General features: G+C 41.0%; 1 protein-coding gene across 1 annotated transcript in view; it reads left to right on the top strand.

Annotated features, from left to right (window-relative positions):
* Window positions 1–12,448, top strand: part of KPNB1 (karyopherin subunit beta 1) — a 28,068-nt gene extending 15,620 nt beyond the window's left edge. The window contains exons 12-22 of the mRNA XM_058560797.1: window positions 422–552; window positions 1,495–1,642; window positions 1,994–2,065; window positions 3,323–3,467; window positions 4,959–5,041; window positions 5,518–5,625; window positions 6,322–6,465; window positions 6,574–6,679; window positions 7,320–7,434; window positions 8,063–8,224; window positions 9,360–12,448. Coding sequence (XP_058416780.1) covers window positions 422–552; window positions 1,495–1,642; window positions 1,994–2,065; window positions 3,323–3,467; window positions 4,959–5,041; window positions 5,518–5,625; window positions 6,322–6,465; window positions 6,574–6,679; window positions 7,320–7,434; window positions 8,063–8,224; window position 9,360 — 1,215 coding nt within the window. The 3' untranslated portion in view covers window positions 9,361–12,448. The remainder of the gene's footprint in view (window positions 1–421; window positions 553–1,494; window positions 1,643–1,993; window positions 2,066–3,322; window positions 3,468–4,958; window positions 5,042–5,517; window positions 5,626–6,321; window positions 6,466–6,573; window positions 6,680–7,319; window positions 7,435–8,062; window positions 8,225–9,359) is intronic.
* The last annotated feature ends 2,103 nt before the right edge of the window (window positions 12,449–14,551 follow it).

Below are 14,551 nucleotides of genomic sequence, written 5' to 3'. Positions count from 1 at the left end.
CGTACCGCTTATTAAGCCACTCTGTGGCAGGTGTCCCACATAAAGTGGAGGAAGGTGGGCACGGATGTTAGCCCAGGGCCAATCTTCCTCAGCAAAGAAAAGAAAGAAAGAAAAGGAGGATTGGCAACAGGTGTTAGCTCAGGGCTAATCTGCCTCACAAAAAAAAGAAAAAAGAAAGTTGTGGGCAGATTATTGGGCAGGACAAACAAAATATAAATAAATAAATAAACATTGAATTTTGGGGATACCTATAAAATGTTAGGTTGTCTTACCTTGATAGAAAAGGTTGAGGATTCTCTAGCACTGATCTATTCTTAGATCAGTAGGAAAGGAACACTGCACAAGGTATCTTAAGTAAAAATGAGGTAATCCTAAGGTGGGGTTCTTTTCAGGACTAATATTAACTCTGTCTGGGTTCAAGGCTTTCTCCAGTCTGGCTGAAGCTGCTTATGAAGCTGCAGACGTAGCTGATGATCAGGAAGAACCAGCTACCTATTGCTTATCTTCTTCTTTTGAACTCATAGTTCAGAAGCTTCTGGAGACCACAGACAGGTAACTGTTACTGCGCAGAAATGGGTGGTGTCTTGGCATCCAGCTCATTTTTCTCTTATGTGGGGGCTGTCTAACCTAATCATAAACATTGCAATAGGAGGAATTAAAAGAATTCTATAGTCGATTATTTGTTTAAATGAGAGAAAGAAAAGAAAGAAATGTAGACTGTCTACCTTAGAATTGTTCAGTTTACAGTTAAAGTCAGAAAACAGTCTCATTTCTCTGCTTATAGAGAATAATTTATCTAAAGAGGTCCCTTCATTTTGCAGTGTCTACAGTTAACAGGAGTGTTCGATTATGGCATAAGAGAAATAGTAGCTCTCATTATGAATTTAGTTGCCACACCAGATCATTAACCACCATTTATGATATTGGATGAAGAACTTGGCATTAAATAGAATTGTTTTATAAATGAGCTTTTGAAATGTAGTTTTAAGGGGTTTGAAGTTGGGGACAGCCTTTAATTATTTTGGTTTTGTGAGCTATGCCTGAAGCCATGCTTAAAAGAAAAAGAGGGCTGGGTAGAAAATCTTCCATGCTTAACTAGTTCATCTCCACTTCTCTGTTAAAGGTTGTATATAAAGGCATTTCTCGCAGATGAATGAAGAAAATTGAGGTGTCTTTGTCTTGGCTATTCAGGCAACTTCCTCAATTGTCCACGTGGGTTCTTCAGCATTTTAAACTAATTTTTTCTCTATAATTTTAGCCCATTTCCAAAAAGGCCATTCTAAAGTTTAACCAGGTCTGGAGGCCATAATGATCATAGCCAATGGCTCAAAGCTTGAAAATTTGATTCCTGGCTGTATTGTGTTGCCACACTCAAACCAGGTCTGCAACAACATCGGTTTCTGGGTTCTTATTTTTGGTGAGACAATGTGTACAGTATAACACTTTTCTGCCCTTTCTCAGTTGAGGCAGAGATTTTTGTTGTGTTCCTTACAGACCTGATGGACACCAGAACAACCTAAGGAGTTCTGCATATGAATCTCTAATGGAAATTGTGAAAAACAGTGCCAAGGATTGTTACCCTGCGGTTCAGAAAACCACTCTGGTCATCATGGAGCGACTGCAGCAGGTGTTGCAGATGGAGGTGAGGCTCAGGGTGCTCCTGGCTCGTGGTGGAAGGGGTGCAGTACTCCTAACACAGCTCTAGTTCCAAAGTGTTCTCACTTTTTGGTGTTTAAGTATATATTTTCTCAGAAAGTTATCAGGCTTATATAAAAAACGTTGTGACTTAAAATTTGCATTGCTTGTCACAGTTTATTTCTACATGCGTTACGCTGTATATGCATGTAAGTTTTTTATTTACTTTCCAGCAGTAGTGTCAGTAAACACTATTTAATGGTCCTGGCAAACCCAGCAAAAGTGGAAGCGTTGAGGGAATTTACAGCCCTTTTAGAAGGTGTTTATTCAGAACATGATGATCTTCTTTTCTTTGTAGTCACATATCCAGAGTACATCGGATAGGATCCAGTTCAATGACCTTCAGTCTTTACTCTGTGCAACTCTTCAGGTATGATGGTTCGTTATCACTTAATAGCTCCAGGGAAGAGAATCATATCAGGATGACAAGTTTATGTGCACACAGAACTCTGAAATGGTGTAGATGATGCTGATCAGAAGCTCCTCTCAAAAGGCCTTGGTCTCTGATTGATTGGGAGAGTAATTTCCCATTTTCCTTTCTTGCCTGTCCATGAAGACGCAATTTGTGTCTCGCACAGGTTAGGGAAAGAAACTGCTTGGTTTGTGATGGTTCTCCCAGCAGTATAGCGATTTTGTGTTGGCAACTTTTAGTCTTTGGTTTTCATTGCGTTGTCCAAGAATAGCCCAGTGAGATTTGGTGGTTCACTTGGCTAAAGATATAGCCTTGAGTTTCTACCATTGTCTTTTGAAACAACAGTTGCTGTTGGAAGCTTTATTATAATTTCCATCATTTATAGTACCCAGTGTTCACAGTAGACTTTTTCTGAGGAGAGACTGGGAAAATTAAAATGTCACTCCTCACTTGTGGCTGGAATCATGGAGTGGTTGAGGAGCTATTCCCTTTTTCACCAAAGAACAGCAAAACCCTGGAACTTGTCTGATGCTCGGGTAGGTACTAGATTTTAGTATTGAGTCATGCTAACTAGGTCATCTTACCTGTGAACTCCCTTCTCTTTTTTACTCCAAACTTTGTTTTTTAAAGCATGACTGTTAAGAGATCTTTCCTTGTTCATCAGACAAATACAGGAATGATCCAGTAACATTAGTTGAAACAGAGTAAGGAGGGAGGTTTGAGGAATATTGCATTAGGAGAGGTCAGGTTGGCTTTATTTTATCAAGACTATTTCTTGATCATCGTCTGTAAATCAGTTAGGATATAGGAAGGATTGCTTTTTTTGTTTTGTAAGAACTCTAATATGACATGTCCTTCTTTAAGGCTGAAATAATTTAACTGCCATTCCACTAAGACTGGAATATGAGGCTACTGGCAGGGATTTGTCCGACATAAATAGAAATGCAGAAGAGATGACTTTCTGTACCATGGAGGAGCATCTTGTGTTTGTTCTGAATTGGGAAATAGAAGGGATATTAAAATGTGTGTTTTGTTGCAGATGATTGGCACTGTCAAAACTTTTGAGCATAAAAAGTGAATTTGGCCTTTCCAAGAAAATTTTTTTTCAAAGGACTTGATTAAAAAAAAAAACGGTCTAGTGTTCTGATTGGAGGGTTTGGAATCAGTAGATCCTAAACTCTTGTTTATTTCACAAAACTCTTGTTTATTTCACAGAACGTTCTCCGGAAAGTACAACATCAAGATGCTTTGCAGATCTCTGATGTGGTCATGGCCTCCCTGTTAAGGATGTTCCAAAGCACAGCTGGGTCTGGGGGCGTGCAAGAGGATGCCCTAATGGCAGTTAGCACACTGGTGGAAGGTCAGTGAGCCAAAATTGGGCAGGGAATGTCTTTTTTTTTTTTTTTTAATATATATATATATTTTTGTGTGAGGAAGATCAGCCCTGAGGTAACATCCATGCTAATCCTCGTCTTTTTGCTGAGGAAGACCAGCCCTGGGCTAACATCTATTGCCAATCCTCCTGCTTTTTTTCCCCAAAGCCCCAGTAGATAGTTGTATGTCACAGTTGCACATCCTTCTAGTTGCTGTATGTGGGACGCGGCCTCAGCATGGCCGGAGAAGTGGTGCGTCAGTGTGCGCCTGGGATCCGAACCCGGGCCGCCAGTAGCGGAGCGCGCGCACTTAACCACTAAGCCATGGGGCTGGCCCAGGGAATGCCTTTAGAATGCAAGAGTTTCAATGACCATGAAGAATTTTTGACCACAGAAAGCATATTCCTGTCTTCTCATTTAGTGGGGCATGAGTCAGTTCAAAGTTGGATTGCACGGCAGTGTAAATTTGTGTATAACTGCCTTGCCACTCTCCTTGAAGTAAATGGGGAGCCAGTTTGCAACTCAGATTGGCAACCTTTTTGGGGGGAAAACTGTTATCATCTACCTCATGTTTATCAGGTTCGTTTTCCTCCTGAAAATCTACTTGCTTTATTGAGGTTTAGCTCTTATCAAGGATGGAGGAAGCAAAGATTTCTATTTTCTTTCCTGGCACTTGGTACCTCCTGGTTTGAGTTGTAATGCTTTGGACTCAGGTTGACACATCATGGTGTCTGGTATGGGATGGAATGAAAACATTGAGTGAGTTCTAGAAATTAATTGGTTTTCTGATTGTTACATGTCTGACTATGCAAAATTGCTTTGGGGAAGCCACATTTGACTTAAGACTCTTTAAAGGGCCCTTAAAGAGCACTTTAGAAACCTGGAACACTTCTTCAGAGGTGGCCTGTAAGGTGTATTACTAAGGCCATTACCTGAGGACCAGACCTATATCTGGCATAAAGAGCATATGTCCAACTGTGACCACCCTGACAGGGCACAGAAGTTCATCTTGGCTCCTGGAGTGGCTGATTTGAATATGAAGCCCAGTCTGCTCTTCTTGACTGGTTTGTTAAGTGAGTCCTTGATGGAATTGCCTAGGGACCTTGTTTTAAAGCTGGCTTCCAGAGATGACATGTTATAATCAAATGAGGAGGTGGACAAGAGGCAGTATTGCTAGCTCAGCCAGTTCAGAAATAGCCCTGATGTTCTTTGAGAGCCGTACCACTTCGTGGTTTCAGTCAGTGAAATCCTACTCTGGAGGTGTGGCGTTATCTCCAGGGCGTAAGGGTTAGGCCCTTCCAGCAGTTATGAATTTGGCTTGTCCGAGGCAGCCTTAATGTCTTCGTGATAAAATCTGTATTTAACTCACACTCCATCCAACCTGTTGAGTGGAGTGAATACATTTTGGGAGAGCTAGGATGGTTATTTTTGCTCACTTCTATGATACCCTGTGGTGCTAATAGTTTGTTTCTTTACAGTGTTGGGTGGTGAATTCCTCAAGTACATGGAGGCCTTTAAACCCTTCCTGGGCATTGGATTGAAAAATTATGCTGAATACCAGGTAGGTTATGCTTTTCAAAATAATACATTTATATTTTCGTTTATACCTGGTAGTCATTTTGGTACAAAGTCAGGTTTCTGAGGCCCAGATAGTTCTTTCCTATGTATTGTCCCAAGTGTTGGGCTTCTTTATTTGTTGCCCTGAGTGAACTAGAAGTAGTCACTGAAAAACGGATGCATATTAGAGGCACCAGAGTAGCACCCTAAGAGCAGGGCTTTTTTTTTTTTTAACCACCCACTTCTGTCACCACCATCCCTGGTGAATATTGTCTTTTCTGTCTTTCTTAATGATATCTCGGATAGTCCTAGTTATCTTTCTGCCATATTGATTGTTAAAATGAACTAATTTTGTAGAGGGAGAATGTTTCCATCTTTGACTTTAGGTTCAAGTGGTAAAGAACCAGCAGCTGGGTAAAAATAATGCCATAGCCCTGCAGGCAGCCCTTTCTGGTAGATCATTTCTTTGATTCTCGGCAGGTTTGCCTGGCAGCTGTGGGCTTAGTGGGAGACCTATGCCGTGCCCTGCAATCCAACATCTTACCTTTCTGTGATGAGGTGATGCAGCTCCTGCTGGAGAACTTGGGGGTGAGTGTGTATACACACAATCTAATTTACCAGTATTTGAAGAAATTGTTGGTTGGAAAGATGGTTAAACATCAAGATCCATGACAGGGAGCTATAAGTTCCCAGAATATTGTCTGTGGGCTTATGAAGAAGGAAATTGTTCATTTTCACAAGAAGATTCTAAAGTACAGTTGTAAAGTTAATTAAGGGAATGCATGCTCAGTGCATGCAATTTTGAGGGGAAAACCAGTAAAGTACAAAGGAAAAGTAAATATATAATCCCTCTATCCAGAGATAACCACTGTTAATTTTTGTGTAAGTCCTTAAGGTCTATACCCAGCATATTAGTAGTTGCTTATTATTAAGAGAAAAAAGTTTATGGGCCGGCCCCGTGGCTTAGTGGTTACGTGCGCGCGCTCCGCTACTGGCGGCCCGGGTTCGGATCCCGGGCGCTCACCAACGCATTGCTTCTCCGGCCATGCTGAGGCTGCGTCCCACATACAGCAACTAGAAGGATGTGCAACTATGACATACAACTATATACTGGGGCTTTGGGGGAAAAAAAAAAGGAGGATTGGCAATAGATGTTAGCTTAGAGCCGGTCTTCCTCAGCAAAACAAAAGAAAAAGAAAAAAAAAGTTTCTTGAGTGTTTAGACAGAACAAATTTTTACTTTTATTAATTTCCTTTCCTTGTTTTTTTGTTTTCTTTTTGGCAGAATGAGAATGTCCACAGATCTGTGAAGCCGCAGATTCTGTCAGTGTTTGGTGATATTGCCCTTGCTATTGGTGGAGAATTTAAAAAATACCTGGAAGTTGTATTGAATACTCTTCAGCAGGCCTCGCAAGCCCAGGTGGACAAGGTAAGCTTAAGCTAGCTTTAAGTGTAGCCCTGATTGGAGGAGTGAGACTTTTAACATACAACTAAAGATGATCAGTATGATGGAGATTCTGTTCTTTGTCTCTTACAGTCAGACTATGACATGGTGGATTATCTGAATGAGCTAAGGGAAGGCTGCTTGGAAGCTTATACCGGCATTGTCCAGGGATTGAAGGGAGACCAGGAGAACGTACACCGTTGAGTATACAACCCAATTCACTTAGTTCAGTGTGCACTTAGCCAAATGAGCTGTGTCTTTCATTCTGTAGCTTATTTGTAAACTAGCACCTATTGCTTAAAGGAAGGGGAGAAGGAGGAGAGTAGCTTTGGGGGAGGATATAGACTTTATTTTATTATTTCTTCTCCCCCTTCCTCTGCTACTTTATCTCACATTTCTTGAACATTGCAAGGGATGGGATCCAGCCAGGCTGCTGGTGCTGGTTGCATCTACACCAACCATGTGTGGCAGTTTTTGAGCATCCCCCAGTGCAGCTGACCTGAAAGGTTGGGGGATCAGGTTTCCTCTGCCGCCTGAGGTTTCTGTTACTGATGGGGGAAATATTTGTACTTTACCCTTTGATATCATAGGCTTAGAGGAAAGGTTCCATTTGTTCTTTCTATATTATATCTGCTTGTAAGAAGAGGACTATCTGCCTCTTCTATTGACTTGAAGAATGACATCTTAATCTGAGGAAGAATAATTTGGTTTATATCTATATGCAACTAGTTCTCCAGCCTAAAACCTGCCTGATGGGGTAGAGTATTTGGAAATTTTGAAATGGGATATAGTCGCGCCAAATGTGGATGACTTCATCATACCTTCTCTTTCTTTTATAGCGGATGTGATGCTGGTACAACCCAGAGTAGAATTTATTCTGTCTTTCATTGACCACATTGCTGGAGATGAGGATCATACAGACGGAGTGGTAGCTTGTGCTGCTGGGCTGATAGGGTAGGTTATACTCTGCTTCCCATAGCTGAATACAACTTACGGAAAATGAGAAAACGTGTATTAAGGAATTTTGAGAGTATCCTGGATGGTAATTCTTTGGCATGGAGATTTCTTTCTTTAACAGAACCATTGTTGTCCTCTTTTGAGTTCTCACAAATGATAATTCATTTCAGACTTTAGCTCTAGCCTTATTCCAGACCCTCTAGATTTCTAATTTCTCCCCCACTAAACTCTTTATGAAGTGAGTTCTCGGTATAGAAGCAGCGTCAGATCTGTGTCCATCCCATATTCTGATGTTGGTTAGCAAATTGCCTCTGTTTAGCCTTCTCTGCTGAGGGTTTCTGAGGCATCATTAGTCTTGAGCTCAAAGACCTGGATATTCTAGTTCTGATTTTACCATGAATTAGCTATGGAACCTTAGATAAGTCATTTTTTCTCTTTAGACCTCATTTTTCTCATCTGTTGAGGGCAAGTGTTAGACTTAGTTATCTCTAAAATTTCTTCCAGCTTTAAAAATTAAGTGAATACCAAGAAACCCACAGCTAGCTTAGCATTGGTTTAGAAGGCTCAAAACATGATATTGGTAGAGGGCCAGGAGCTCATTTTCAGTTCTGTTTATTTTGCACAGGGACTTGTGTACAGCATTTGGGAAGGATGTACTGAAATTAGTAGAAGCTAGGCCAATGATCCATGAACTGTTAACTGAAGGACGGAGATCGAAGACTAACAAAGCAAAAACCCTTGCAACATGGGCAACAAAAGAACTGAGGAAACTGAAGAACCAAGCTTGGTAAGAACTTATTTCCACTGCTCTCTTGTAATTTCTTGGGGAAGAGCTACATTTTCTTTAGACTGTTCTGACAAGAGCTGCCTTTCCTTTGGTATTTTGGTTTGTACTCTTTCCCATATAAGTACTTCTGAGCCAGGCCTTTGTTCCTCAGCCTGGTACGAGAGGAAGGGTCAGGCAACTTCAATCTTTGCTTGAGCCAAATATTTGATTCCTTATGGTGATGAAGGACAGAACTTATGTAAAAAGAATTCACTAAAGTCCCCACATCATTTTGGGCCCTAATAAAGTCATCAGTAATGGCATTTTCCCATAATTCTCTTTTCTACTCTCTATTCCCTTCCTCATACTCTTTTCTTTCTTTACTGCAGTGCTTTTAGACATTGCTTAGCTCTGCAGAAGATATCTAAAGTCAGAGTTGTCGGAGCCCTGCTTTGCAGTGTAATTTTAATTTATTTTCCTCTCACATACTTAGTTACCTTACTCCACAGATCTCAGTAAAATTGACTATTTCGAGTTTTATCTTTTGACTTTCTCTCCCACTCTCTGATGTAGTTGCTAGTGAGAGCAGATAGATGGCACATGGCTAGCCCTGGTGGTCTAGAGGTTACGATCTGGCACTCTCACAGCCACAGCAGTTCGCTTCCTGGTCAGGGAACCACACCACCCGTCTGTGGGTTGTCATACTGTGGGGGCTGCATGGTGCTATGATGCTGAAAGCTCTGCCACCAGTATTTCAAAGACCAGCAGGGTCGCCCATGGTGGAGAGGTTTCACTGGAGCTTCCAGACTAAGATAAACTAGGAAGAAGGACCTGGGCACCCAGTTGCAAAAAAATTGGCCATGAAAATCCTATAAATAGCAGAGGAGCATTGTCTGATAAAGTGCAGGATGATGAGAAGTTGGTGCAGAAAGACCAGACAGGGTTGCGCTCTGCTGTCCACAGCGTTGCTAAGAGTCGGAATCGACTCGACAGCACTAACAAAGATGGCACTTAGGAAGAGAAGAAAAATAATCCTTGCAAAGTTGACAAATTCACTTTAGGCCTATGAGCACTTAATTGTAGGTATCAAAGAGGTGTTTAGCTTTACTGGCTATATATATTCTCAAAAATTCACCTTTTTTCTATCTGTTTTTAGATCTGTTACCATTGGGATGATAACCTGAGACCCCCACTGGAAATCTCCAATCTTTTGAAAAACCCGGAAGTGAGGAGTGTGCACGGATGCTGAATGTTTGGGAATGAGAGGATGAGTGAGTGAGGCTTGAAAACACACCACATTGAAAATCCTGCCACAGCAGCAGCCGCAGCCACCAACAGCAGCGCTGTTAGTGAGCTAAGTAAGCACTGACTTCGTAGGAAACCATAACGTCGGCCATCTTGGAAAAGGAAAATGATGGATTTACTTGCTTAAAAAAAAGAAAGCTATCTCTTCCTAGGAGAGGCTAGAACTAGCTTTTCTGTCTTTTGGCCGGTGCAGAGTGGAGTGACTGGTTCGGGAGAGGAGGAGGAACTGGGTTCAGCTGTGGTGCTTTGTTGTAAAAGGCAACCTGGCCTTTGCTACTGATAAGAAAGATGGAGCCTGGGTCTCAAGCCCACCTTTGGTGTATCTTTGCCACACGGTACTGTATGTGTGCCGGCTAAAAGGAGGGTGAGGGATTCTTTACAGTCTGAGAATGAGTGTGTGTGAGTGAGGCGGTATCCACATTCTCAACTTCAAGTCATTGCAGTTTCTTTTTCCCAGAAAAAAAGGGGTTTAGACATTGCATTTCATAAAACTAACTGAAGTTCTGTCTACTGATGCAGCACAAGAGATGTAAAAAAAAAAAAAAAAAAAAAAAGGAAAGACGCTCTTTAGGTTTTGTTTTTTGTTTTTTGTTTTTTGTTTTTTTAAATTCTAGGGAAAACACTGACGAATGGTCAGAGCTCCCATCCTGATCTTTTCATCAAGACGCCTTTCCTAATAATATGGTTCAACTGTGAATGTAGAAGTGGGGGGGAGGGGGGAGAAAAAGATAACTCTGGAGTTAGAGGATATAGAAAAAATAAAAATACAATTGTTACAAATAAAGAATGCAGACTTCAAAAACAAAAGAAAGCCACAACCCAAACAGACCAAAATTTAAATACTCAGAATTGGCAGCACAAAAGAAAAGTTGTCTCCTGAGGTGTATTGTGGCAGTCTGAACGCCCCCAGAAAATTGTGCCAAAGAGTTTAGAAAACAAATATACAATACACACACACAGCAAACTTCAGGTAACTATTTTGGATTGCAAACGAGGATAAGTTTAATGTTCAAACAATCTGATAAAATAACCATTTGGAAACTGCTTGGCCTTCTGTTCTCTTTTATTTGATTGACTACAATGCGGTATTGGTCTCTTGCTGCACTTCAAAACCAACTAACCAACAAACAACAAAAAACCCCTATATATATATATATATATATATATATAAGTGTGTGTATATATATATATATATGTTAGAACTCTTGTAATGAAAATGGCACTTGAAAAAGGTTATATTTTTCCACTGAAGTTGAAGATTAATAAAATGGTGTCAAACATTCCCTTGGTCACACGCTTTAATATATTTTTTAAAAGTGTGATGTGCTGTGATAACCGTAAATCAGACTTAATTATTTTCCCCTTTACAAGGGAACAGAGCACCCTGAATTTTGGTTTTAGAACCTTTCAGCAATAAGGAGGGATGTCAGTGAGCTTTGATCCCCTTTAGGTTTTGCAGTTACTAGGAGTTTTTGCTGGCATTTTGAATATGCTGCTTTCAAAAACACCAAGGAAGATTTTTAATTGCTTCCTGGTATTTGGAGGATTAAAAATAACAAGACCTTAAATTCCCACTTCCATTTCCATTCTAGCAAAAAATAGGGGCTTATGTTTTTCTCTTGGCCATTTTCCCCTCCCTGTCCAAGCCTTCCATTCATAAGTGGGATTGGCTCCGTTTTGCCCACCCATACGGCAGCATCTCTAATAGCTCTTGTACAGGGTATCAGATATTGTGCCTTTTGGTGCCAGGTTCAAAGTCAAGTGCCGATCTATGAACCAGTGTACAAAAAAAAAAATCCAGGTGTTTGAAGGAAAGACGCTCCATTGTGAGTAAAGAGCTTGCACCAGCTCCTAAGCCCTACTAAGAAGAGACCTGGCCCTCTAATGCCTTGTTTAAGTTTTAATTGTTCCTTGAGGGAGAGGATGGTATACTAACCATTCCTGATAGGGGTTGGTCAGGGCTTAGGGATGGAGCAGGAATATTGGGGAGAAAAAAAATCTGATCATTCCTCAGTGCTACCCATTTCTGTCCTGTGTGGGCTGTTTAGCTAGCTAGACAGCAGGAGAATAAAGTACACCGAGAACCATAATGAAAACAAAACCTTCCGTGTGTTTTGTCATGTTTTGTTCCAGGGAAGCAGTTGACAAGTGCTGTTATTAATACTTTCTCCCAGATCCGTTCAGTGATGAAGAGGAGGAAAAGGGGCTGGTTGGATTGTGGTCTTGGTGCCTCGCAGTTATTCTGCACTGGTTATGCATTTAATCCTCTTTTCTAGTTACCTTTGGCTAATGGGTTTTCCATAGTCAGGGTATTTGTCCTTAATTGATTGTACCACCTAAGGCAACTGAATGCAAAACGCATTCTGTCCACTCACTGTTTGGGCCTTCCCCACCCTAGTCTTGGCACATTCCTTCAAGAATGTAGTTACCGTCTGCTTGGGAAGATGTCAGTGCAAATGGAGAAAATGGGCATCGGACTAGGCTTTGGTTTGCCACAAGTGGCAGCTGCCTATATCAATTACAATTACATTTATTAATTTTGCTTTTCATTTTCCCAGTTCCCCTCAGCTCCCCTCTGTTGAAATGTTGAAATTTTGGCTGTCAGAGGCAACTGTAATTTTGCCTTAGGGACTTGTGGAGAAAAGGAGGGGAATTGCTCAGTGTAGTGTTTTCACTTTCAGAACCAAGTAATCTAGTCACTCTTACATTTAAGAAGTGTGTTAGTCTGACTTTAAGAAAAATCCAAACTCCATCAGCTTTTAATAGCATCTTGGTTTTCGAAACAACTTCAATCTGTAATTGGCATTCAGATTGCCCTTGGCATGCCAGTCTGTGATGGCATTGAAGACCTGTTAAAACACTTGAGCCCAACTTTATTAACCAAAACTGATACCACCACCTTTATCTTCTAAATAAAGTCCGCTTTATTTTTATTTTCAACATTTTGCCGCTTCATTTTTGGTTCCAGATGGTGTCACCTCCTTGGAGGTGAAATGAATGGTTTGAAGGAAGCTGGAGCGTGTGGTGGTGATAGATGTGTGTGTGAGTTGGGGAGAGGAAGGACACATCTGTCTTAAAAATGGACTCATTGTAGCATAATGGGAAATAAATGAAAAATAAATTCCCCACAAATGAGGTAATGAGAAAGCCCTACGTGGAGGTTTCCTGTTGGGAGAGTGACTCTGAAACTGCTGGAGAGTGGCCTCTGTCTTGTGCGTATTTTTCAGGCCAATGACCTGGTCTGTTCAATGGCTCATCCAAAGGTTGGCTTTTTACTTAGTTTGCAGTGTGTATTTAATTTCCACTTCGACTTTTTTCCCCAGAAATTTGTAGAGAGAACACTAACTTGGCATTTAAGAAACTGGCCCCTTGTTTTCACCCTGCTGCTTATTAGCATAGTGGTGCCTGCAGGCTGCTTCATGGAAATAATGCATTTTCTTAGTTTATGTTGGGCAAGTAAAATGAGAACTGACCTTAATTTTCCTACCTTAGCCTTCATGTGGCCTTTGACCTCTTCTGATTGCACACCCCCATCAGTAAGAAATTTTTGGTCATGCATATACCCCCATGTGTTGGTAAATTATATACCTGTACTACTGTACTCATGTTGTGTAATCATCAGACACAAAAATAGATATTAAAAAGCAACTATATGAAAAATAAATATAAATAGAAGTTCTAATATTTTATTTCTATGCCCAATTTTGGAAATTAGTGGGTTATAAAGGGTAACTTGTAGTTTTTATAAGACTGCATTAAATCCTGAGCTATGGCAATCAACCGAGAACATTTCTCCATTGAAGGTGTACTTAGAGGAAAGAATGATACCAATTCATTATCAAATGGCAAGGAGGAACAGCTTCTCCCAGGAATTTTTTTTTCCTTTTCAAGAGTTCTCCAGGTAACTCCCCATTCCCATATACCCCCTCCCCAGCAAACACTCAAAAAGAACAGAGTACAAGGTTACAGTTCTGTCTGGCCTCATCAAGGGTTCCAGCTTGACCTGCCTGAAGTGAAAAATAGTAAACACTGATGAAATTTTATATGTTCCATTGCATCAATTCTCACAACAACCTTAATATAAGTCACTGTTTCCATTTTACTGAGGAGGGAGGTGCTGAAAGATTCAAGATTCATCAGCCCAAGGTCACATGGAGCTCGAATTCAAACCCAGATGTGTCAGATACCAAAACCTGGGCTTTACTCAGGTTTGCCCTAGACAGATGCTGTCAGGATTTTATACAAAACAAAGGTCCATGCTGTACATAGTTATCACGTGCCACCCATTTCCTTCATAGCACTATCTAAAAGTATATTTTAAATTTGTTTACTTACTTATTGCCAGTTTTCCCAACTATAATGTAAGGTCCCTAATTCGGTGACCTTGGCTGTCTTATTTACCACTATTCCCAGCCTGGAGCAGTGCCTGACATGTAGGAGACCTTTAATAAATATTTGTTGAACTAATGACTTGTCAGTACAGTTCAGGGAGTTTCTGGAATGGCATCACTTAGCCTTTGAAGGGCAGAGCATCCAGAAACCTGGAAATGGCAAGGCCTCAGACCTGGGCTCCTAGCTCTTCTCTGCTGGATGACTTCAGGAGAGCCTCTTAACCTTGGGTTAATTGGAGGAATGGGAACAGGATTAGTCAATAGTCATTATATGGTGTCCATTTTATGCACTTACCAGATGCCAGGCTTGTAATAAGCATCTTATATGGAGTAATAAAAGTAATCCTCATCAACACTGTAACGAAGGCACCATTTTAGTCCCATTTTACAGATGAGGAAATAGAAGCACGAAGGGGCTAAGAACCTTGCCCAAAGTCGTGTAGGCTAGCAAGCAGTGCTGACTCCACAGGCTGTGCTTGTCCCATGGGCTGTTGTGTACCCATGTGGTACACAGGGTAGAGGACGAGCAGATGAGCCTCTGCTCCCAGCAAACTTCCGGTTAACAAGCAGGGAGAGCCCCTGATGAAGGGTTTTGGGAATTAAATAACAAAGCCATTTTGTCTTAATTCTATCATGAAGTCCATTGTTAACC

Source organism: Diceros bicornis, chromosome 18, assembly GCF_020826845.1.
Source record: "Diceros bicornis minor isolate mBicDic1 chromosome 18, mDicBic1.mat.cur, whole genome shotgun sequence".
In the NCBI taxonomy this organism is placed as follows: Eukaryota; Metazoa; Chordata; class Mammalia; order Perissodactyla; family Rhinocerotidae; genus Diceros; species Diceros bicornis.
Note: the sequence above shows the minus strand (reverse complement) of the source record. Positions and strands in the feature narration are given on the sequence as shown.